The sequence below is a fragment of the Beta vulgaris genome, chromosome 5, assembly GCF_026745355.1.
Source record: "Beta vulgaris subsp. vulgaris cultivar EL10 chromosome 5, EL10.2, whole genome shotgun sequence".
NCBI lineage: Eukaryota > Viridiplantae > Streptophyta > Magnoliopsida > Caryophyllales > Amaranthaceae > Beta > Beta vulgaris.
The window spans coordinates 53,242,769-53,269,746 of NC_079206.1; the positions used below are offsets into that span (position 1 = coordinate 53,242,769).

The 26,978-nt window shown below is 39.6% G+C and overlaps 1 protein-coding gene across 1 annotated transcript in view; it reads right to left on the bottom strand.

The window, feature by feature from the left end:
• Positions 1 to 2,528: 2,528 nt before the first annotated feature.
• LOC104893925 (truncated transcription factor CAULIFLOWER A) overlaps positions 2,529 to 26,978 on the bottom strand; it is a 30,266-nt gene continuing 5,816 nt past the window's right edge. Inside the window, exons 2-8 of the mRNA XM_010680062.4 lie at positions 12,802 to 12,880; positions 12,639 to 12,703; positions 12,462 to 12,561; positions 3,885 to 3,926; positions 3,764 to 3,805; positions 3,552 to 3,664; positions 2,529 to 2,955 (exon numbers count right to left, since the gene is read on the bottom strand). Coding sequence (XP_010678364.1) covers positions 2,847 to 2,955; positions 3,552 to 3,664; positions 3,764 to 3,805; positions 3,885 to 3,926; positions 12,462 to 12,561; positions 12,639 to 12,703; positions 12,802 to 12,880 — 550 coding nt within the window. The 3' untranslated portion in view covers positions 2,529 to 2,846. The remainder of the gene's footprint in view (positions 2,956 to 3,551; positions 3,665 to 3,763; positions 3,806 to 3,884; positions 3,927 to 12,461; positions 12,562 to 12,638; positions 12,704 to 12,801; positions 12,881 to 26,978) is intronic.

Here is a 26,978-nt window from a genome sequence, read left to right on the forward strand (position 1 = left end):
GTTTTTAAATTGAACAACTTATTTCTAAAGATCTGGTTATTTAAATTGAAATATTGAACACTTAAATAGTTAGCAATTATATCTAAGTTCTTACTTAAACTTAGGGAGAAAAAAATGTTAATAAAGCTTTATTTTGAAAAAAAAAATTAACGAGTCTAACTACTTACGTATTCGTACCCCCATGAGTAAATTCCTAGATACGCCACTGCTGGGACCCAACTAAGTTTGCTTAGGTGTTTAGCCCAATTTGTTCAATTGTGGTGTGCACAAGCATAAAAATATTGGTGATAAGCTTAAAAAAACTAGCATAATAATTTGTCTTAACTAATTAAACATCAAGGTACAAAAGTATAATGTAAGTTTCATTACCTTTATTGAAACCAAAATGCTATTAAGTTTAAAATACAAACATGAATTATACTCCCTTCATATCTCGAATAATTATCCTATATAGTACTCCTTGCGTTTCTTTTTAATCTACACACTTATTTTTTTGGTATGTTTCCTTTTGATCTATACACTTTTACTTTTTCTATTCTTGGTAATATGTCACGTCTATTTTCTCCTCTTTTTCCACTCATGTTATCCACTTTTTAAATATTTTAACCCATTTTTTAGTTTATCTTTCTTAGTTTTCATTTTTTTTCTCCACCTTTTCAATTTCACTCTCATACTTTTTTACTTCCTCATTGATTCTCTCCAAAAATGAAGTGAATAAACTAAAAAGAAATGGAGGGAGCATATACTATATTGATCAATTCACAAATATGTGAATAACTATTTTGTTACCTTAAAGGGAAATTTTTCTGATCAATTTCACTCAATCCATATGACATAGATCCTTCATTCAACTATCTCTCTCTTTCCGCCGTTCTCCATGTTCATATGATGTGGAAATATTCATTTACTCTCTCTTGACTTTTCTCGTTGTCCACTACTTTTCATGAACGAAAGCGATTTGCTAATCTGCTCAAGCAAGAGAATAGGACTAATATTTCACTATGTAATTAGACCTATGTGCCTTATCATCCTATCATTTCTTTTGTATATCTCCGTTCCAGCTAGAGTTGGTAAAACAGACTTGTGCCTATTAATACGTGACCAGAGACCCATTTCTCACTTGAAAGCGACAACTCGGAACAGAATCGAAACCCGAATGAATTAAACCCAAAGATAACCTGAACTGAATCCATCCGCCCCGAATGTGACCCAAATATTATGACCCGAACCCGAAGCAACCCAAACTCGACCCCCCTTATTGTCCCTCATCACCCTTATGGAGCTATAAAGAAAGTGCAGTTATGTCTGCTCGTGCATATGTCCAAGACTCCAAGTATTGATGTCCTTTTTGGATCTTTTGTACATTTGTAAGAAAATAACCCACTCTTTTTAGACCCAACGATGAATCCTTACGAAGTAATGTAATATTTTCAAAACCTTACTCGTATTGACTCGACCCATATCAGCCCAAACCGATTGAACCAGACCCGGTTTATCAAATATGCACCCGATACGACCTGAAATTCTAAGGACACGAGTCATACCCGAACAGATACGCCTAATTTGAACAAAGTTAACCTGAATATGCACAAACTTACACATTAAAATTATCATTGACTCTTAATATAGAAGCCCAAATCTAATTGAGCCATTATACTTGGACTTGCAAAATTTTAATTTTACTGTCATATTAATTCCATGCCAGCCGTAAATAAAAAGAAAAAAGAAACTATCATAATTAACTTTATCAAAGAAAGGAAAGAAAATATATTAAATAACCTCCAATTTTCCCACCATGTTCAGCAGCTTTGTCCAGTTCAGATCCTGAGATACTTTTGAATCAATTTCTTTCTGTCCAAAATCATCAAAAATAAAGTAGTATATCTAATGAAAAAGTAGTATATTTAATCAATAAAGTATTCGATTGAAACTAAAAGCATCCCTGTGATAAACTGATAATGTACCCATAGTCAGGTCATCTTCGATTTTCATATACTATCTTTTTGGTATAAACATATACCACTTTTTGTAATAGATTCAAGCCATGAATATATTGGGCTATTGTAAATTTGTGATGGTTGAATTCTCGGTATTTGATTGAAGTACTAGGAATCATTCCCATGACTTGTTCAACGCTAGAGTACTGTTTTATTTATTCATTACTAGGGTGCACCCATATTTTAGTTTAACCTCTTAAACTTATTTTCATCAACTAATAAGAAAAAGCAATGCAAAAAACGCATATAAAAGTGCAAAAATAGTACTTCCTCCGTTTTTTTTAGATGTTACACTTTCTATTTTAGGAAATTTTAAATTAGATGTTACACTTTTATTTTGGGTAATAACTTCTCTCTATCTCTCTCTTATCACATGTTCACATGTGGCCCTTTTGTTTTTCATTCTCTCTATCTCTCTCCTCTCCAAAAATTACCTATGAGTCCGTGATTTGAAAAGTGTAACATCTAAAAAAAACGGAGAAAGTATACAAATTACGGGACAAAAAGTGAGTGCTTAAAGCATGCCACAAATACACATAAATCAGTACAAAATTATATCGCTAATGCACAAAGAACGGCATTTACTGCTCACAAAACCCTTATAATTAGATATATACATTATCAATCTGAGGTATTCTCAACATTGACATACCTTTATTTATGCTGCATCTATTTCTTCCATGCAAATGGAATTCAGCATTCAAAATATACACAACATCACCTAACATCTTTCTTATACTTTTATGCATAACAACATTGTAGGACTTCTAGCCAATACTGGTACATGAGCACACGGAAGCTCTCAGCTATGTTAAGCAACACCTAACGTCGATAAGCACCTGTTTCCTTTTACTGCTCTTGGATGTGTTGAAGCATCCAGGACGGTATTTGTGCAGAGTTGCTGTTTAGATTTGGTGGTTGTGTTGCTTCATCTTCCACTGCACTGCTGCTTGTTCCTCTGCATTTCAAGAATTGAATACATTATGTTCAATAAAGCATGCGGAGCACATCTTATATCATCACAGGTTCTAGGGATATTTTCACAATCTGTAGGGGATTTTTTCACAATCTGTAGGGATATTTGATACATCAACCAATCAGTATAGATATATTATAAAAGAAACTTTTGATACATATCCAAATAACCTATCGACAGGATACAACCTATCTATATCATCTCTTCTGATGCCACCTAAATATATCTTCACTTTGATTTAGTACCCCCATAATGACCTTAAGGTTACCAAATGACTCACCTTGCTGAATTCTTTTCTAAATCAATAATTATGAACCAAAGAGCTCTTCAGAAGATATTCATATCTATCAGACTGAAGGAAATCAAAGAAGTTGGCCAAGAGTCTCATGTGGTGTGTTGTCCAAAAGGTGCTAGCCAGATATGGCTAATTATTGTTGTTTATCGTTGGGGTCTTAAATTAGTAGTATTAGTCCTAGTAAGGTTGTATGGAGACATGGTTCAAAAAAATCTTAATTAAATTATGAAACCATGTTTACTTTGGATCTTGGAAAAATGATTAGAGGTTATTGAGGACTGACCCTGTATTCAGTGAGGGCAAAGCTTGAGACATCACAAAGCCAGATGAGTTATTGTCATGATTTTGCTGATCCAATTCTGCCTGCTGAGCCAGCACCTTCTCCCTCTCCTTCACCTATTTTGGTTCAGTCAACATTGTTAACCATAGCAAGACATGTTTCAAAGCAATCAGCAAGATTAACAATGTTACTAAACAATCTTGCTGAACTTATACCTTCTTGGATAGCAAGTTGTTGTGCTCCTTTAACGCTTTGTCCTGTCATATAAAACATGTCAGGACACTACAGAATCTCATGGTATTTTTGAGACTAGATGCTCTCTCTAGAGCTGTCTACCTTTCGCTGAAGCTGAGAAATCGATTCATGCATGAGTTGGTTCTGCAAAGATGAACAATTTTGTTAGCTTATTCATTTACCTATGAGCATGAGCCATTATGATATTTCCATGGGGGAGTTCGTGAGAAACCCTATTCCCATCCCTACGAACAAAACTACAAGACGAAGTATTTAACATACCACTACCATGAACAATGTCATCAACAATAACATGGAAGCTATTTTTGCCTTCCACTTTTGAAGAAGTTGCTTCAACGAGGTGAAGATAGTCACTTCCAACAACCATATTTCAAAAATCGACTTCCACAACCAAATGAACACCATAAAATATAGCCTTTTTAACGGTTCCTCGCAGTCCTCCACCTTTCTATGTTGCAACTACAACGCTTTTTCATCCATCCCCCTAATCACCACTCCAGTGGACGCACCCAACCCTTCCACACACCCTCCATCCACATTAAGCTTAACGGAGCTCTTCCCATGTGGTGTCCTAGGCAAGCACCTAACCCTACACATGCAATATGTCAGTGTTCCACATGAAGCTACGCCATGAGATTATGCATGTGGTTTGATAGGGATCACAAACCTCCTCCTCAAACAAACACCTCTCTCTTATATTCCATCTAGCCTAGTATATCGTCATCAAAAGCCTATGTTCCACATGAGGGAGCTACTCCAAAAACGCCGGTGCCAAGTCCCCAAAATTGCAGCGCAGCCCCGACCAATGTTTTGACTACCCTAGTTGGATCCCATATAAGCCCTTCCAATAACAAAGTCTCGTAAGAAGTGTAGCTCCATTGATCCTCCAACGCATAAAGATTACACAATGGTTCCATACTCGGCACAGGCTTACTCAATCCCCTTTGTGTCGACAATGCAGATAAAAGCTTAACACGTTGAAAGGTACTATCCTGCCATATTATACTCCATAAATTAGAGCGTATTGACGATGAAATCACGCTCTCGCCATCCAACTCAAAAGAATGGCTCGATAGACCGAACGAAAAGTCTCCGTCTTTCTCCAAATTCAGATTCCAACATAAAACATCGTTGGGGAGACGAGAACTACGAGGAATGCTTAAGATACGCTCTTGCTCAAAAGGAGAAATAGCTCATTATTGAAAGGGACATTACCCTTAGCACGTACAAGATGAATATGATCATAAACCTTAAGATTCTCGCTCGCTTTGCCTCGTGGAAAAATAATCTTGCACGAATAAGTACGAGGGATCCATGGACTTGATCATACTGATATATTCAACTACTACCCACACGCCATCAAGCACTCCTTTGTACCACCTATTTCACCCCTTAAGTGCCGCCAGGAATAGCATTAGTATAACAACAAGTCCTCAATATTTGAGTCACCACGCTATTAGGAAACTTGTTTACCTAGAAGAGCTGCATTAAAACACTTGAAATCGTGAAGGCCCAGTCCCGCGCCGCCATAGATTTACACAAACTCTTCCGATCCAACTAGTGAATTTTCTCGAGGAAGACTATTTAGGTTATGCAGTCATATAACTTGGTCTTAGCTAACACATGGTTTGGAAAGTGCAACATACACTTAGCGACGTTTCAAAGTGAAGCGAATGTAAATACGATAAAGCTCCTCTTAGAAAGGTTTAAGGATAGGCGTAGTTGCATTTACTATAAGGTTATCCTAAGAGAGATTCAAGCTATTCTATATAGAATTCTAGTGTTAGATGTTTGTGTGAAGCAAGTTTAAGAAGGAATAAATGTCAAGATGGTGGAGTCTAAAATAAAATAATATTAAAAGTTTTTACCGAGAGTGTGCTAAAGAAGTCGAGTGGACCATAGAGGACTCCAACTCAACTTGAGAAAAGATGAATAAGGCGGCATAAGGGGTTCTAGGAGACATGGGCTTTTATTGGGTGTCATGCAAGGTGGACAAATTCAGCACAAGTGGAAATTCTTCTTGATTTAGGAATTTTACATATCCTAGTTTGATTAATGTTCGTTTTACAGTTAGCTTACATGTTTTTACTAAAGGTGTTACAAATCAAACCCCAGAATCAATAAGGCACTCCCAAACCCGCAAAATCAAGGCACTTTTCATGTCGAACGGGATTTTTTTATCAAGGTTCAAGCTTTGACTTAAAAATGCAAAGTAAATAGCACCCTTGGAGAGATGGTTCACCAAGATTGACAGTCAAACTCCACGATCACTTCTTGCAAGTTGTATGAGCGAGGCAAGCCTAAGAGCAAGACAAAGAGCCTTCCCTTCAGCCATTTCCACGGGCCACAAGCTCTGACCCTCCTAGTTGCAGCCACGAGCACCTCCCCTTTCTAGTTTCAGGCGATTACTCCTAGCCCCACCCATCCACCATTCCCCACTGATGCATCAACCTTTAGATCGTACGACAAGCTGGAGGGGGAACCCATACCTTCGAGCTTTTGGATGCGGTAGCCTTCGACCCACCATAAATGCGGGCACTATACAAACCATGATCAACAGTAGCTTTAGTGGCATATTCCACAACACTCTCATTCGCTCTCACCACCCCTTCAAAAACACATTTATTTCGCCTAAACCACAAGTGATAAGCCAAGAAGCTAAGTCTTACAAGGGACTAGTCATCGATTGTTTCCCACTCCCCCCACGCATCAAGCATACCAGCCCCATCAAACAAAGGCAAACAATTTGTGAGGCCCGCACTCTCCCATGCTTCGGCTACATATGGGCAATAGAACAACGCGTGTGATATGCTTTCCGGGCTCCTTTAGACAAAGGACATGAATCATCATCAGTTATGTGGCGTCGTTTTAAAAGAGCTCGAACAGGAAGGGTACCGAGCATAAACGCCAAAGGAAGTGGCAGACCTTCGGAGACACGTTAAGGCCCCAGATTTGCAGCCATGCTTTGTGAAACAAATTCAAATTCCTCGACCAACCGGCCATATAGGTTGTTTTTACAAAAAAAATTCATCCTTAGTGAAAGCCCAAGAGACCATGTCCTTCAGAAGGCGCTTACTTAGAGGTATGACTAAAATGGCTTGAGCATCATCTTCATTGAAGCAATCGTGACAAGGTCCACATCGCACTCCATTGTGCAAAATCTATTAGATCACAAACATCCTCAAGGCCTGAAACGCGCTCTCCGGGGATGAACCTACTATCACCATTCAACACCCGCGAGTCACGCCATATGTTGATTTGTCTGCCATTGCCTACGCACCATAAAACACCCTTAACTAATGCCTTGGCCCCCCAAATACTCTTCCAAGAGAAGCTACCTACCGGACCTAGAAATGAGTCCAAAAAGGTTGACTTCGAATAGTACTTGGCCGAGAACACTCGACCCGAAAGGGACTCACCAGCAGGAATCAAATGCCACGCATTCCTCCTTAGTTTAGGTTCATTGAACACCCCTAAGTCTTTAAAGCTAAGGCTCCTTAAACATTTTGGTGAGCACATATCCCCCCAGATGCATCGAATTGTGGGCCCTTTTCGACCCCCACCAAAACTTTACCATGGCCAAATGAATGGCCTGGATAATACTGGTTAGGAATCTGTAAACGCCCACCAAATAGGTTAGAATTGCTTGAACCACAACTTTTAAGAGAGTTTCTTTTCAAGCCCGCGAGAAGTTTTTCTCTCCATCCGTGCAGCTTCTTCCAAATTCGCTCTTGAATGTCAGCAAATATGACTTTTTTCGAACTCCTAGCCAAAGTTGGGATACCAAGTCTTTCTGATGCTTCTCAACTTGTTTCATGGCCATAAAATACGTCAAATCTTTTATTGAAAGAGATTCCTGACTTGTCAATATTTATTTTCTAGCCTGATGCTGCCTCATATTTGTTGAGAATATCAAGTATAGCCACGCATTGTTGAATGCCTTGCTAAGAAGAGCTAAAACGGTATCTGCAACAAGTATAAACAAATACGGGGATATAGGGTCTCCCTGTCAAAGCCCCCTTGAGGGTGTCAGAGCTCCACATATATTATCATTAACCACAAAAGAGTACTGCACAAAAGACACACATCTCATAACAACATTCACTCATGATTCAGCAAAATCCAACTTCTCCAACACACTACTGAAAAAACACCACTCAACTCTTTTATAGGCTTTACTCATATCCAATTTCATCGACACAAAACCTTTCCTAGCTCTGTATCATTTTTTCATAGAGTCAAATAATTCAAGAGAAATCAAAGCATTGTTCGTAATATAGCTTCCGGACACAAATGCACTCTGGTTATCATAAACAATGTCAGGCAAACCTGTTTTAATCTGTTAGCAAGTACTTTTGAGGCAAGTTTATAGATAACATCACAGAGGCTAATCGGGCGAAACTCAGAAACAAGATTTGGGGATTTGACTTTAGGAATGAGCACAATATTAGTCTTGTTAAAAACATCTGGGGTCGGGTGCCATGAATAATACCTAAAATGACAGATGTAATATCATCTCCAAGGTATTCCAGAACCTCTATAAAGGATGGCATGCATTCCGTTAGGCTTCATGTGGTTTAGTGCTTCCCACACCTCATCTTTAGTGTAAGATTTCATAACCGCCATATTCATATCATCAGTTATCACCGGGCTCACAACCTCAAGGACAACCGCGACGTTCTTCCTAGAGGGGGAGCACGAACCGAACGAGGTTTGGTAATACTCTGAAATATTCCCTTCAATATCCTCTTCGTTATCTTGCCACACCCCTTTATTATCATACATCCCCGCTATGTAGTTGCGACGTTTGTGTTGGGAAGCTTTGTGGTGGAAATATTGTGTATTACGATCACCATCCTTTATCTAACTCACACGAGACCTCAAAAACCAAAACGTCTCCTGCTTGTCCAACACCTCGTCTAACTTTCGTGGGAGAGGAGTCTCATAGAGCCTCATAGTCCTTATCTGCTTCGCTGCCTCCCATCTATAATGGCCTCCTCAATCTCCCTCACACGCGGGCCCAGATTACTAAGAGACCCATCACTCCTTGCTTTGAACCCACCTTCCACGGCTTTAAAGCGCTCGATAAATACCTCGCGAGTAAACCCGGCCCATGACTCACCCATTGGGCCTCACAACCTTCCTCAAGCACCCAAGCAGTCTCAAAACAAAACTACGTCTTTTTCTTCTTATGTCTTCACTGATGGCCTACAAGGCGAACCAAAATAGGAGTGTGGTCCGATTTGTAGCGCATCAAGTGCTCAACTGTAGCTTTCGGAAAGAAGTCACACCATGATGAAGATGCAACAAAATGATCAAGTTTCTCCCTCATTCTCTTCCGTGGCTTAAAGCCTCTCTCTTATGTATACCAAGTTCCCGAATAGCCAAGGTCCCTAAGCTTCATGTCATCTAAAGTTTCTAGAAAATTATGCATGTTACTTCATTGAGTTTCGGACCCTCCTTCAATTTCTCCGATTGTCAAAATCTCATTGAAGTCCCAACCAAACAATATCGGCCCATGATATGAGTGAAAGGATTGCATAAGCTCCCATGTTTTATACTTTTGAATTGTATCCGCCCAACCATAAATACTCACTAAGCATCATACCTTCCCATCAACAAGCTTCACATTCCCACAAATATGATGACTTGATAGAGAGACTAGAGTAAAGTCCACTTCCCCAGCTTTCCAATAAATGCACCAAACTCTTGAAGTTCCAACGCTATCCACCCCAATTGCCCAATCAAAACCCTACCCGCTTTGCACCCTTTCCACATCACGACCACTAATCATAGTTTTAGAAATAAAAACCGAACTCAGTGTAGCACTATTGCTCCACCTACGAAGCATCCGAACTTCCCGGGGGTTGCCCAATCCCCAACAGTTGCAACATAGGATATTCATAATGTCGGGCGGGGTTGGGTCTCGCCCACCTCCACCTCAATAGTTACCTCCCTACTGATAGGTTACATACAATCCTCTCGTTTTGCTATCTTAAACCCTCTTCATTGAACCCCTTTTCTTTTTCTAACACCATCGGGTTGGGGAATATCCTTTTCTCACAACCCCCATTATTAGCCAACCCCCCAACACCCACAACATTAACTTGGTTCAAAACACCCTGAACCCTTGCCTTGTTTTTAATTTTAACTTTTCGGTGGGAGGGAGTAGGATTAGCACTCCCAACAGCAAAAGTAAAAGGTAGCATGGCATTACCCAAAGGGTACAAGGGGGCTAGAGTGGTGCACCTTCAGCACGAACTTCCTCGATGGCATCCTTAGAGCCGTCCACTATCTCCTGGACCACCAAAGTTTTACCCCCTAAGATAGCCGACAATAACCCCTCGGCTCCACATAATCCCGTGGTTCCTCACCCCTTACTTCTTCCTTGTTATTAAAGTGGAGTGTACGAGCACACTGAAGGAAGGCTTTCGACTCTTTCACCATCTTTAATCGTCCCCTACGCGGAGAGGCCTCCAAGACCCCCTATTGTCTCTCCACTTGTTTCTCTTCTTCCTGGGTCTTCACACAATCTCTTTCAATATGGCCAGAATTCCACACATAACAAATTGTAGGAAGTCTTTCATACTTAACATTGATCATCACAGCCTCACCCCTGTTAGTCTTGATCATCTGCACACGACAAAACGATTTTGTAATGTCAATCTTCACCTTTACTCTTGCAGATTTATCCCAAACAATCCTGTCAAAATCAACTTCCAATACCTCCCCCAATACACCAACAATAGTTTTTGATGAACTTCTCATATCGGCAGTCCATAGGAAGGTTATACAAGCGAGTCCAAAACGGGCAATGGGTCAAGATTGAGTACCCCCTTCAATAGCATCTAAGAGAACAAGGTTTATATCGAAGGTCCATGGTCTGCTGACTAGAACCTTAGATCGGTCCTTAATTGTCGCAAATTGTACCACAAAAAGTCCGTTTTCAATAGGGTGAAGTAGGGCTCCTTTGGATATCACCCATATCTAGTTTAAGGTTCATTTAAGTGCCTCGAAATTGTATGGTCTTGACGAAAGAACCTTTCCAACAATCGCCAGTGCGAGCGTATGGTGCTGCGAGTTATCATCAACATCTTCGAGAAACACCAAGTTGTTTTCTTCAGCAGTAATTCTAAGATTTAGACATTTAATAACGATTTCGGTAGCCATAATGGCTAACAACAATCCCAAGAAGGGACTCGAAGCAAGAAGAATGACATGAAACCCTAGACTTTTTCACTCAAACCCTAGTCACGCTAGAGAGAAACTAATCTTCCAGTTATGACTATTCAGTTCTGATTTGAATTAAAATTGGTTTTAAGCTTAAAAGTTTGGAGTGTAATTATTTTTAAAAATAAATCTTGTGTTAAGCAAGTGAAAACCTTGCAGCCTGTTTGGTTCATTTTTAGGAAAGGATTGGGAAGAGAAAAGAACTGAAGAAAGGAAAAAAAACCTTAATATCCCATGTTTGATTTAAGTTTTCTCTTTTTACTCAAACCCTAGTCACGCTAGAGAGAAACTAATCTTCCGGTTATGACTATTCAGTTCTGATTTGAATTAAAATTGGTTTTAAGCTTAAAAGTTTGGAGTGTAATTATTTTTTAAAAAATAAATCTTGTGTTAAGCAAGTGAAAACCTTGCATCATGTTTGATTCGTTTTTAGGAAAGGATTGGGAAGAGAAAAGAACTGAAGAAAGGAAAAAAAAACCTTAATATCCCATGTTTGATTTAAGTTTTCTCTTTTCTCCCAAATTACTCCAATTTCTTTTTTTTTTTTTTTTTTGGGGGGGGGGGGGGGGGAGAAAATGATAATTTTGTAAAGAGGCTTTCGTTTCACTTCTTTCCATTTCCTATCACTTAAAATGTTATTTTTGAATGAAACATTGAAAAGTAGAATGTTTCTTTTCAATTCCTTTCTTTTCATTCCAAATTCCTTTTACCAAACAAGTTGTTAGAATTGGCAAGTGAAACCTGATCTAAGAGAGGCTCCTTTGATTAGTCAGTTACGATAATACAACTATCCTCAAGCCCTTCCTAAATCGGAAATTTGAGTGAGTAAAACCTAGAATTTGATTTAGTACGCTTAGGTGTTAACAAATGAGGGAAACTTGTTAAAATCTAAGTCGAAACAAATCCTCGTCTTTTAGTCAAGTAACCTTACTATATGAGCCATGTCATCTTGACCTACAAGAAACATTTAACGGCCACTAATAAGACTTCATACAATCAATCCAATCCTACTGAGATTAGGGCTTCAATATTGTTGTTATTGTAGTATTTGTTCTACTAACTTGTAGAATAATTGATTTAATTATATATGAGAAGAAATTAGGTTTCCTCAAGGTCGTCTTTAAAATTTAAGGACTTCTATTTCAATTATAAAGTTGGACCTTAGAAGTATTATGCATAAATTGCAAAAATGTAAATAATGTATTCTAAAAAATAATCATTATAAAATATTTTTGACAAGATAAAGCTTGGGTTTGAACAATATGACTAAAACAAACATTTAATTTTTCGTATTTTCGAGCCCTATAAAAGGTGTTGCCCTGTAGGTCGTTTTGCACACTATATTAGACGACCGTGTTGAGCAACGCTAAAATACAAACAAGTGATCCAATTGATCCATAAGATGATCTAATGCAACTGTGAAACTACCTTCTTTGACCTGATGTGTTTAAGAGCACTGTCAATTTGATGCTCTAAATTCTGAAGCTCCTTGAGACTCAAGGTATCAAGTTCTTCTCCCATGTAATGCCTGAAATTATCAAGGATCTTAAATTTTCCTCATAAGGTGGTTATTATACAAATTATATTTGGTCTGGATCTTATTACCTTTGATTTTTCTGAAGAATGTCCAGCCTAGCCTTAAGTTTTGCGTGTTCCAGAGTCAAACTTACCTAAGCATATAATGCATGAATTATCAGTTAAAACACATTTAAAATTGAAATCTCAACGATTTAAATGCTTAGAAAAGATAGTTGCCTAGCTGGATTACATGGGATCCAGGATCTGGAGCAGTCAGTTGTCTCTCTGCATATGAGTGTCTTTCATAGCGCTCGAGTATCCTTTCCATGCTGTTATTTGGGAACACACCAACAACAACCTAGTTAGGACCATAAAAGGAATATAGTTTCTAACTGGCCCCAAAAAAGCTTCTCAAGCACATCAAGAATAACAGTCCACATTTAATATCATATCAAACGTCAAATCAAATATTAGTATCCATACATAATTGAAGATATAAATGGTAAAACATTTCAATTTGATTAAACTAATATGGGACACAAGACGCATTATATAGTGGCATAGCCTATGCAAGTTATATCATAAGATTTTGATCCCTTAACTATCGCCTCCTACCCCACAATGAATTGGAGGTAGAGAACAAGTTCAAATTAGACTTCCAAAGTGTGAGCTGAAACTAGGTCATGGTGATCGTAATGTGTATGGAATTGCAGTCAGGCACTTAGCTTTGTTAAACTAGTGCGTTGGTCTACAAGAGCACCACAGCCCACAACTATTTCTTTTGAACTATAGGGATGTAGAAGAGTTGAGTCGAGCAATGTTTTAGCGTAAAGCTTAATAAGGAATAAGTGTTCAATCTTCAGTCAAGCTCCAATAAGGAATATAGGTGTTTGAGCTTGACTCAAGTTTAATCGAGCTTTTAGATTTCTTGTTTGAACTTGGTTCTTTTAGAAATTTAGTTGTTCGAGCTCAACTCCCAAACACTCTCTTACATTAGAAGCTTAAGCATGATGGGTAGTGGTGAAAGTTCGGTGTATGATTTAAACTTAAGCCTACTCCAATTTGATTCGAACAAAATTTGAATTTTAATCTTTTAATTTGAATCCAATCCAATAAGAATTTGAGTCCAAACTAATCCAAATTAATAATTCACAAGATATATTGGATCCAATCCGAAATATCCAATTTTCTTAACTTCATTTTTTCGAAAATTTAAATTAGGCACGAGCATCAAAATTAGTTTTCGATAGTAGAACTAATTTATACAAGCCCATAATTAGGTGCGAGAATGAAAATAAAGTTTTCGATAGGCATGACTATCAAATTATAGTTTTTGATAGTCGGACCATTTGGTTTTTTTGTTAAAATGGAAATCCTTAAGCCCAATTCTAATATACAACACAAATCCTATCTACTATTCGGTTATTTTGGATCTAATCACCCTCAATTCGATCGGAAAATCCAATTTTTTTAAGAAAAAGAAAAGAAACTCAATTCGAATCCAATCTAAACATAGTTTGAGTCCAATCCGCATTACTAATTTGCTTTGGATTGAATTAGATATAGGTCTTTATCCAAATAACTTTCACCCTAATGATGTGAAACAAGGTTTGACAACTTAAATTGCTTATTGAAGATTGAAATAGCAATTCTAAATCATCTACTTAAACTAACATATGTAGTTAAGAGTTCAAAATGAGCAATCGAAAGAAAGTATAGCGCATCTACCAAAAGTACAAAATAAGATCAACAAGTACATTAACAAAGGATTATCAACAATGCATTGATCTACTATTTGAACACAAAATATATCTGGTTCATATCAACAAGGGGATTGTAGCGGTCTAAGAAAGACTATAACTCATTCTTAAAATCTTAAAACTAGTATTCTTAATCCCAATTAGTTGGTCAAAGGGGAGAGACATGTTTTCTTGCTTGATCTCTCAAAAACCACAAGAACACTTATTTCAAATTTAAAATGCTGTTGACTACTGAATGAATTGTTAGCGAACATTAACGAGTCTAACACGAAGGTGTACAAGTTTGTCTCATTTACTAAATAAGAGATTATATTGGGATTAATCATTTACTTATAAAATTAATGTTAACTTAGTTGTTACCAAGATTGTCAATTTATTTTGACTTATATACAATCCCAATGTTTATAACATTTTTTTATGTTAAGATAAATATCAGTGAAGGGAAATTTAGGAATTCTACTTTACAAATAGGCAAGAATCGAAACTTTATTATAAAAGTGAAAGTAGGATCTCCAACCAATTAGGTTAACCTTGTTTCTTAAGATGTCCATAACATGGTTCTACGACAATGACATATCCTAGCACTAGACATAGCTATTACCAAGTAGCCAAACCCACCTTTTGTCCTAGGTCTAGCTCTAATATTGTAATTAGATGATTGGAAATCTGACAAACTAATTCTAAATTTGGGCTATGAAACAAAGATAATCCAAGTTTTATTTTGTGATAACAATACAGAATTTGGTGTTGTTATATGAGTGAAATAAGGACAAATAACTTCTTTTTTCTATCAATGTATGCACCATACTCCTTTCGTTTCAAAACTAATACTTCCTCCTTTTTATTTATGAAACACAGGAAGTGACACAAGGATTTAGAAGAGTAGAGAGATATAGAGTAGGAACTCATATGATATGAACACCGATCAAGAAATAAGTACCAAATTAAGTAACGGTTTATTTTGAAAACCTCTGCCTTCTCATGTGATAGATTTGGTGCTAGAGAGAGTAACAGTAGGGAGGAAAGATTTTTTTAGAATTTTAAGTGACTAGAAACAATGAAAAGTTTATCCATGATACAACATGTTTATTTTGGAATTATCTGAAAAGGTTATCTATGTTATAACATGTTTATTTTGGAATTATTTGAAAAGCAATGAAAAGTTTATCCATGTTACAAACATGTTTATTTCGGAATTATTTGAAAAGTTTGACAATTTTCAATTATCTTTGGTTATAACCTGAATTTAAAATTCATACTGACAATTTTCCTAAATGATTCTAGTAGGAATGACTTTTGGATCCAAAAAATAACCTAGTATAGCAACATCACGAACGAATACTTGCTTTTTTACACAATTGATATTTGCATCAAAGCTTTTCCTCAATTGCTTTAGGATCCCCCCAAACAAAGGATAGATGATTCACGATTATGTTTTATTATCTAATTAAGATTCATGGGTGGCTTAAAGTTGTTGTTTGGAAGATGATGCTGATTTTATATGTTGAGTATCTTGAAAAGTTAGTGTAAAAGAGTATCTATCTTGTATGTGTTACAGAGCCCCCTTCTCCTCTCTAAATCCTAGTTTCTCTCTAGCCTCCTCTTTTCTCCAAATCTCACTAAATACTCGATCTTTACTACATGCAATAAAATAGAATATTATTATTCAAAACAGATAGAGTGATTAGTGAAATTTAGAGATATCCTTTTACATTGTGAGATATTCATTTTCATGGATAGACACAATATTGTACTCATTTATCTAAATAGAGATCATAGGCAAATCTGAATAGGTGGAAAAACTGAGATTATTAGGTTTGAAAAGCAGTCTGACTCGGCAAAATAGATCCGTATCCGGTGACCCGATCCGAAACCCGTTCTTCATCGAAAATACTGACCCGAAATAGAGCTTAAATCCGAAATAACCCGACTCGAATTAAAATAGACCCGAATATGACATGAACCCGAGCCTACCCGATACTAAATTGACCCGATAATGATGACCACAACCCGAACCCGGCCCGAAAAATTGTCATATTAGTTATTTTTTAAATAAATTTAAGGAAAATACATCATAAAATACTAATATATGATTTAGCTAGTGTCCGTTAATTATTTAATTTACTCTCTTTAGTATTATATGCGTTTTATTTATTTGCGAAATTGTAAATCCAATCTAACCCGACCCGATATGACATGAAACCTCATGGACTCAATATGAACTCGTACCCGAACGAACTCGACCTGACCGTAACCTGGACACAAAGGTGACCCGATTATGACCCGACTCATTTTCACCCGACCCGTATGATCCGTTTGCCACCTCTAAGTCTGAGGTCTTGAGTACCAACTCAATAAAACCTTACCACCTAAACTAGATGACATCCACTATGAGATTACTAGGTGTCTTAGAGAAAATATGTGTTTTAGAATATAAAAACAATGTTTATTCTAAGTATTACAATGCTTCTTTATTTGATGTCTAAGTCTCTTGGTACCAAAGGTGCGCCTTGTAATGAATTCAATCCCCAAACCGTGGCTGACGTATGCACGAAAGAAATGGAGGGGTAAACCTGTCCAAATGTGAGAATGGAGCCACTACCACAGAATATTCAGAAATGTCAGCACAAAAAGAGGAATAGCAGGCCAGCTCAGAGAATGTCAGTAGCCGTTAAAATAGGAGAGCAGAAGTAGTATAAATAAGGGTGTAAGGGGACTGAAGGGGGTGTGAAATTTAGTAGTATCTTGTAGTCCTTGGGAGAGACTGAGCCTCTCGAATGCTCTGTATTTTCTGCTGATCAATCAAAATCATTTCCTTTCTTTCTATTTTTCTTGTGGTCGTTCTGTATTGGGTTGCTCAGGTGGTTGTGAAGTAAGTAAAATCATTACACTTGGTATCAGAGCATCGATCCATGGCACCAAGAAACGAAGTGCAGAGGGTGGATTCATTAGAAGAAAGAATGGCAGCCCTCGAAGGGTCAGTGGCCACCATGGTGTCCAGGGCGGTGGAATCTGCCATTAATGCCATGGGGGAATCGTTGACCGCTCAAATCTTGGAAGGCCAGAATGAGGCGGCGAGGAAGAGTCGCGAGGAGATGGAGGTCTTGGCCGTTAGGCTGGAGGACCGGATTAACCGGTCAAGGGAGACACAGGATGGGACGATTCAAGGGTTGCGTGCTGAACAGAGGAAATTTCAGGTTGAAATCCGAGCAACCTTGCCACAACCCTCGCGGGAGACACCCGAAACCGTCACTGGACACCCCCGACCGCCGGAACGGAGGGCTCCTGACCTGATAAATCTGGGGGGCCGAGAAGGGGACGAATATGGAGGTTTCCAGCTCGGGGGCCGATCGTATGGGGATGGCGGCTCAGGTGGAGGGCCAGGAGGTTCGACTTCCGGGGGGAACTGGAAATATCGAAAGTTAGAGATGCCCATTTTCCATGGGTCCGATCCGGATGGGTGGATCCTTAGAGCCGAGCGATATTTTTCGTTTTATGGCCTGAGTAGCAGTGAAGCCCTGGAGGCGGCGGTTGTGTCTATAGAGGGGGATGCCCTCAGGTGGTACCAGTGGGAGAATAAAAGGCGGCCGATAAGGTGGTGGGCAGATCTGAAGGAGTACCTCCTCCGTCAGTTTCGACCAACCCACTATGGTTCATTGTGGGAACGGTGGTTGGCCACAAAGCAAACCACCACGGTGGATGAGTATCGACGCACTTTTATTGAGAAGGCGGCACCGTTGAGTAGAGTACCAGAAGAAATACTCATGGGTCAGTTCATTAATGGGCTGGAAGAGGATATCAAAGTGGAGGTCAGGTTACTCAATCCTATGGACCTAGAGCAAGCAATGGAACTAGCAGGCCGAATTGAGGAAAGGAATAGGATTGTGGGTTATAAAAGAAGTGGGCCAACTAAGAATGGGCCTTACTCGATTTATAACAGAGGGGGAATGACAAGGAGTGTAGGGGCTTCCTTCAATCCAACGACCAGCCTCAACCCACCTGCCAGCAAAATGTGGGCCCAAAACCCAGGGGGAAATTCCAACACCTTGAACACGTATCCAATTGCTGGGGGGCAAGGAAAAAAATCTGTAGAGTTCAAGCGACTTTCCGAGAAAGAATATCAAGAGAAGAGAGCAAAAGGGTTGTGCTATAAATGTGACGATAAGTGGACCGCCGGCCACATCTGCCGGAGAAAAGAGATCAGCGTGATTCTGATGCATGACGAGGAGGAAGAAACCGAAGAGGTGAGCGACGCAGCTCGTGCACCACCGTCCGAACCACCACCGGAACTTCCTACTGAGGTATCTCTCAACTCTGTGATTGGTTTGATGAGTCCTAAAACGATGAAAATCACTAGAAAAATTAAAGGAAGAGAGGTGGTGGTCATGATTGACCCGGGTGCCACTCACAATTTTATTTCCTTGTTAACTGTTGAGGAACTTGAGTTGGTCATCTCAGATGCAGGGGGATTTGGAGTGTCTTTAGGGAATGGTGAAGCTGTCCATGGTACTGGGGTGTGTCAAGGGGTGACTTTAAAGCTGGGGGAAATCGAAGTAACAGAGGATTTTTTACCTCTCGGCCTGGGTAACTCAGATTTAATATTAGGAGTGCAGTGGCTCGAGAAATTGGGGTCAGTGATTACCAACTGGAAAACTCAGGTTATGCAGTTTGAAGTGGAGGGCAGAGTGGTGACATTGAGAGGGGACCCTTCCTTAGCAAGATCTAAAATCTCACTTAGAGCCATGATAAAGGCAATCCGAAAAGAAAAAGGGGGTTTTCTCTTGGAGCTCAACCAGATTGAGGATGATGGGAAAAGGGGAGAAGCGGAGTTGAAGGAGGCACAAGAAGTACCCGAATTTTTACAGAAGGTAATTAGTCAGTTTGCGGAAGTTTTTGATACTCCGGTGGGCCTGCCACCAAAGAGGGGGCATGAGCATGCAATCACGTTGAAGGAAGGCAGTAATCCGGTGGGGGTTAGGCCATACCGTTACCCTCAATTTCAAAAAGACGAAATCGAGAGACTCATCCGAGAGATGCTGGAGGCAGGCATCATCAAGCCCTCAACTAGTCCATTTTCAAGCCCCGTATTATTGGTGAAGAAAAAAGATGGTTCTTGGAGGTTTTGTGTCGATTATCGGGCTTTGAACAAGGAGACGGTTCCGGATAAGTATCCGATACCGGTCATTGATGAGCTACTAGACGAGTTACATGGCGCTACCATCTTCTCTAAACTCGACCTTAAGGCCGGATACCATCAAATTTTAGTTCGCCCGGAGGATACCCATAAGACTGCTTTTCGCACCCATGAAGGACATTACGAATTTCTCGTAATGCCCTTTGGGCTCACCAATGCCCCAGCAACTTTTCAGTCACTCATGAATAACGTTTTCCGTCCATATCTGAGGAAGTTTGTGCTGGTCTTCTTCGACGACATTCTGGTCTACAGTAAGACCAAAGAGGACCACGCACGACACATGGGATTGGTGTTGCAGCTGTTAGCATTGCACAAACTGTTCGCTAACCAGAAGAAATGTGACTTGGGGAGGAAGACAGTGGCCTACTTGGGGCATGTAAATTTCGCAGCATGGGGTGGCAGTAGACATGGAGAAGATAAGGGCCATGGTGGAGTGGGAAGTTCCCAAGAATTTGAGGGAGCTTCGAGGATTTTTAGGGCTGACCGGGTATTATCGCAAGTTTATCAGGCAATACGCGCAAATTGCCCAGCCCCTTACCGAGCAATTGCGTAAGGACTCCTTTGGCTGGTCCGAAAAAGCTACTTCAGCTTTCTCTCACTTAAAGGAAGCTATGACCCAGCCACCGGTTCTTGCTATGCCCGATTTCCATAAGCCTTTCGTAGTTGAGACGGATGCGTCTGGGTATGGGGTGGGGGCAGTCCTAATGCAAGAGGGCAGGCCCATTGCATTCTACAGCAAGCTCCTTGGACCGAGAGCACAACACAAGTCCGTTTATGAGAAGGAATTAATTGCCATATGCCTTGCGGTCCAGAAATGGAAACATTACCTTTTGGGGAGAAGATTTGTGATCCATACGGATCAACAAAGTTTGCGTTTCATCACACAACAACGGGAAGTGGGGGCTGATTTTCAGAAATGGGTAAGCAAATTAATTGGGTTTGACTTTGAAATACACTACAAACCGGGGGCAACCAACAAGGTTGCGGATGCGCTTTCTAGAAAAACTGTAGGTGAAATGGAGCTAGGGACCATAATCACAACCCAAGGAGTGGACTGGGCAGAGCTCCAAAAAGAGGTAGAGGAGGATTGGTTCCTTAAAAGGCTCAGGGAAGAAGTGGCGCAGGGAGATAAACCACTTGTGGGGTTCACGGTGGAGGATGGCAAGCTGCGGTATAAGGGGCGAATGGTAATTCCCAACACTTCCGTCATCATTCCTAAGTTGATGATAGCTTACCATGATTCCCCAGAAGGAGGACATGCAGGTGAAGTAAAAACGTACCTTAGGTTGGCGGCTGAGTGGTATTGGATAGGTATGAGGAAGCACGTGGCATTGTACGTGCAGCGATGTAGCATTTGTCAACAGCATAAGAGCTCTCAACAAAAGCCAGCAGGCCTACTGCAGCCCTTAGCCATTCCAGCTCAGGTTTGGGAGGATATCACTCTTGATTTCATAGAAGGATTGCCCTTGTCCAAGGGGGTGGACACGATCTTAGTAGTGGTGGACCGTTTATCGAAATATGCGCATTTCATTGGGCTTCGTCATCCTTTTAGTGCTCTCACAAGTGGCTGAAGCTTTCATCAGGGAGGTTGTAAAACTTCATGGGTTTCCGGCATCAATCGTTTCGGATAGGGATCGAATTTTTCTGAGTACTTTTTGGAAAGAGTTGTTTCGACTCCAAGGGACAACACTAAGGAGAAGCACCGCCTATCACCCGCAAACCGATGGACAAACTGAGATTGTGAACAAAGGACTTGAGACATATCTGAGATGTTTCGTGGCGGGGCACCCGAAGACTTGGGCAAAGTGGCTCCCTTGGGCTGAATACTCACACAACACCTCTCCCCACATGTCTACTAAGCTGACTCCATTCAGGGTGTTGTACGGGCGTGACCCACACACTTGTGGCGAGTAGGCAGAGGGCAAACGCCAGTAGATAACTTAGAGGAAGTGTTGCAAGAACGGGATGCCATCCTCGATGATTTACGCTTTCATCTACTACGCTCCCAGCAAAAGATGAAAGCCTATGCTGACACAAGAAGGCGCGATGAGTCCTTTGAAGTGGGGGATCTGGTTTACTTAAAGCTCCAGCCATACCGTCAACAATCCTTGGCCAAGCGACCATTTGAGAAGCTGGCAGCCCGCTTCTATGGCCCATTCCCTGTTCTGCAAAAGGTGGGCAAGGTCGCCTATAAACTCCAGTTACCAGGCACCAGTAAAATACATCCTATATTTCACGTATCCCAGCTCAAACGAGCAATTGGAGATGCCCAGGCAGCAACCACTGTACCAACTCAACTAGCAGCAGACTTGGAACTAGTTGTGGAACCTGAAGAATTATTGGACGTACGTCAGACACAGAGAGGGAGGCATACGCAGACTGAAGTGCTACTGAAATGGAAGGACTTAGCACCTTTTGAAGCCACGTGGGAAGATGCAGATTTGGTGCAAGAACGTTTCCCTTCCTTCCACCTTGAGGACAAGGTGAGTCTTTGGGGGCAGGGTAATGTAATGAATTCAATCCCCAAACCGTGGCTGACGTATGCACGAAAGAAATGGAGGGGTAAACCTGTCCAAATGTGAGAATGGAGCCACTACCACAGAATATTCAGAAATGTCAGCACAAAAAGAGGAATAGCAGGCCAGCTCAGAGAATGTCAGTAGCCGTTAAAATAGGAGAGCAGAAGTAGTATAAATAAGGGTGTAAGGGGACTGAAGGGGGTGTGAAATTTAGTAGTATCTTGTAGTCCTTGGGAGAGACTGAGCCTCTCGAATGCTCTGTATTTTCTGCTGATCAATCAAAATCATTTCCTTTCTTTCTATTTTTCTTGTGGTCGTTCTGTATTGGGTTGCTCAGGTGGTTGTGAAGTAAAATCATTACACGCCTCAACTACGAGATGCATGCGCCTTCGTCTTGTGCCTCGATGCGCTTTGCGTCTTATGCCTTTTAAAACTAAGCTTGCAATACAAAGTATGCATTACCCTTTACTCCCTCCTTTTTACACGAACTATCTCCTTATTTTTTCCGTTTTCAAACATGAGGCCTATCGTAACTTATTATTTTATTATTAATATTTTCTTATTTTAGAATTGTGTCTCTCTTATTATACCCACCTTTTCAATTTTCATCACCAGTTTTCTTCCATATTTCTTTGTTTATAGGAATTTAGAAGTGACTAAAGTGTCTTGACAAATATTACCTCCGTTCTTTGATTGACATGTTACACCATACACAAATTTTACTTGAACCTTCTTTTGTGGTTTATACGCGAATAAAAACATAGTCATGTGGATCTTGTCAAATTCGAATTAATATGTATCTTATTAATAGGGGTGTTCGCGGTTTGGGTTTGTGCGGTTTGGGATGTAACCCAACCCAAACCGCAAATATACGGTTTGAAAATTTTCCAACCCAAACCGCACCGCACTTTTTCCCAAACCAACCCAACCCAAACCGCGCAAAACGGTTTGGTGCGGTTTGGGTTGCGGTTTAACCATTATTTCCTCCGCGACATTACTTTTGTTTCCTAAGATTAAAAGAAAATTGTTAATAAGAGTCCAAATAGATATGAAGCTGAATTCATAATTAAACATATATAATGATTTATCATAAGTGTTAAAGTTTTTTACCTCAAACTTCTTTTTTCAATTTTATAATTGTATGTCACCTTCATAAATGTATTTAATTTATTTTTTTAAAAAAAATGTAACATTGCGGTTTGCGGTGCGGTTTTGGTTTACAAAAATAAAAACCCAACCCAAACCGCAAACCGCGGTTTGCTTGAAATCATAACCCAAACCGCAATTTTAAAACCGCAAACCAAACCAAACCGCGAAACAACGGTTTGGGTTGCGGTTTGGTGCGGTCCAGACCGCACTTTGAACAGCCCTACTTATTAATATGCACTCTTTATAATTTTTACAAATAAAAAACTGGAGATGTTAATCGTCAAAGTGTTGCATTGGTATGCGTGAAAAGTGTAAGGGGGTGTTTGGCAATTAGAGTTTTGGAGTTAAAAGAGAAATTTGGACCACTTTTAGAGTTTTGACTAGTCAAAAACTCTAAAAGGGGTGTTTGGTAAAAAAGAGTTTTAAAGAGAGTTCTGGAGTAAAAACTCTTGAAATGAAAAAGCTCCTATTCTTTGGTAAAAAAGAGTTTTGAAGAGAGTTCTGGAATAAAAACTCTCGAAATGAAAAAGCTCCTAATAGGAGCTTTTTCTTTAGAGGATTAGGTAAAAATATATTCAATGACTTGTATGCCTCGAATAATAATAATAATAATACCCATGTGGATTAAAATGTCTATACATGTCATTTCACATAAATAAAGGGTAATAAGCTTTTAGCAATCTGTTAATAATTACCAAACACATTTATAAGAAGAAGTTGTCAAATCAGCAGTCAAATCTATTTAACAAAAAGTTAAAACTCTAACAGCAAAATCTAAACTCTAACCGCTAAACTCTATTTGTCAAACAAGGCCTAAGTGTAACAATTAAAAAAACGAAGGGGTATAAGTATACAAACTCTTGTAGATTGATTTGGAACAACCTCCTAAATCACTTGATCAACTTTATAACTCAATACTTATATTGTACAACTCCTATTGTTTTCTAAAGGGATTTGTAGGGGTGTTTGATAAATGGTTTTTGAGTACGCTTTCAATAGATTTTGACTAATGGCTCTTGGATAGCTTAAAACTTAACATTTCAAGCAAAGCCGAAAGTTGATTTTAGCACTTTTTTTGGCATGTTGACTTTTGCATTTATTTTCCACGAACGAGTTATCAATAACAATTTTACCAAACACGTTCATAAACAACCTTAGAATTGTATCTCAAATAAATTATTCAGGCTCACAAGTTTACAATAGTTGATTGGTGATTAAGAGATCTCGTCTCATACTATAGTCCAATACCGTCATAATACCCGAAGAAAGGTGGTGGGTTTTTATAAGGAACAACAACTATTTGGGTTCTCATGCGGGATTCAAATGGTGGTTATGAGATTCTTTTGTTGCTTCTTTATTATCTTATTTTCTAGTTATTTATGTTAGGATTCTTTATGATTATTTATTCATAATTATGGTTGGATTTCAATTTATGCAAGATTTAGATAAAACTTTAAGTATCCTTGTTAAGGAGTTTCCTAATTACTAATTTTATCTGGGAAACTTTGAAAGATATAATACATCTTGTGGAAGAATCTAGGACTCTTATGTTGTATTTGAATTTTCTAGAGTTTAGGAATTTGCAACTCTATTAATATATATCTTTAGGTTCATTGAAAGGGAGATCGAGTTAAATGTGAAGATTTCATAAGATTTGAGAAAGAATAGTGTTAAAGAGTTGTCCCTCACCGGTCAACGTTATTTGGATATGGATTTTTTTAAGGAAATCCAAAAAAGGATATGAGAAAGAATCATGTTTGAGAAAGAATCATGTTTGAGAGTTGTCCCACTACCACCCAACCACCACCCCTCCACCCACCCACCCTACCCCCTCCAGCCCCAACCCCACCGCAGCCCCCCACCCTCTCTCCCCCACCCATTCGATTTCTCCCCCACCACAGCTCCCCCACACCACCACCACTATGCGCACCATCTCCGCAACGCCCATCACCCCTCTTTCCTTAGCTCTCTTCTCGGCTCGATTCCCCTCCCCTGTTTGCTTTGAACTGCAGTAGCCCAACCGGCTCGCGCCTTGACGCTGCCGTCCTACAGTCCAGACTCGTCGGTGGTCCGTTGCCGCTGTCAGAGCTAAGTTCTCCCCCTTCCCTGATACGTGTTTCTTCCTTAAAATCAAATGGGTGGGGGGCCTGCTGGCTGCGCAGGAGTGGAGGATGGGGGGCAGGGGTGGTGGGAGGGTTGGGGAGGGGTGGTTAGGGTTAGGTTTAGGGTTATTATTAGGGTTAGGGTTGGGGTTAGGGTTAGTGGTTAATTAGGTTGAAATCTAGAAAATTAAGGTTAATGACTAACGGCGATTAATGTCGTTAGTCATTAAGGGTATCTGAGTGTATTAGTTTGAAACTTAGGGGTATCCCGTGTAGTTTGAAAACTTGGGGGTACCAGGTAAATTTTTTGAAAACTCGGAGTACTTGGTGAAAAAATCGATATACATAATTTAGTGGATTCAATAAGAAATCGTTTGGGCTGATATGTGAGTAAAGAGGTGATACGAGCGTGAGCTGAAAGTTTTAGGAGTGAAAGAAGATGGGTTTATGAGTGGAAGGGTTGAAAAATGGGGTTGAACACATTGGATGAAGAAATTAGACTTAGGTATAATATAGTTAGTTTTGGGTTCACACTTGTTTTTTTGATATGATTTTAGAAAATAAGAAATGATAGGTTGCAAAAGTAGGGTAGAGGAGTTGGCTTAATAAAATGGATTATGGAGGTGGACCTGCTTTTACTAACGCCGAAATAATTTACTTTTTTTTTTGGAAAAAGAACCATATTGACGCATTAGGGTATATGAAGTTTTCAACCAAAAGAAAGGCATATGAAGTGCAATTTGAATTTTTTATGGTTTCAAATTTTAACGAGACACGTGCAATTGCTATGTCATCTATTTGGTCAATGACAAGTTTGCCTCTGTCATAATATTTAAGATTCTTCTCCAAAAACATGATTTTTTTTCAAATCATCTAAGCTACATGGTTTATGTTTTTTTTTTCTACTATGGTCACCTTGACTGTCATCCTAGTTCACCACCATAGTATTCACCGGTGTACAAATGTGAACCTTCACGAGATACGCAACCTCCGATGCCGAAAAAACCTAGACCACCATTACACCCGCTCCATCAGAGTGACCTTTCACGAGCTCCTCTTCTCCACCGATCACAGCACCACCATAGCATCCATGTCTCATGAAACCACCATAACTCCCTCCATCATAACAATCTCCAAAATCACCATATTTACCACCCACGGCTTTGCCGACAATGAAACTGAGACCACACAAAGCTGTTGCTATACGAGCCCCTCTTTATGAAAATCTCTCTTCCACCAATCAACTTCTTGGTAAAGCGAACTTGTTTATCGCCAACGTAGTTATAATCACCACCATGAGACTACTCAAACGACCAAGCTCTCCATCCATTTGACCACCTTGTTATGAGCCGATACCACTACATTTGAAAACTCCCAAAAAAAATTCTAATCTATTTTCTACCTCCTCTTCCTCTAAATCTACTTGTCTAACCGCCTCTTTCCCACTCTTGAGTCTGGTTTAAAGGTTACTCACCAATTGTTCACAATTGATTTTTAGGTTACTCACCAATTGTTCACAATTGATTTTTAGGTTACTCACCAATTGTTCACAATTGATTTTTTTCCTCCTAAATAGTCAAGCCACTTAAACAAGCACCAAGACCACACTAAAACTCAAAGATAAGCTTCTTTTCCACCGGTTTACGCAAAGACTCCACCAAGTCACTAGCTAAGGTGCCAGTTTTCCTTGTCACTTCAATATT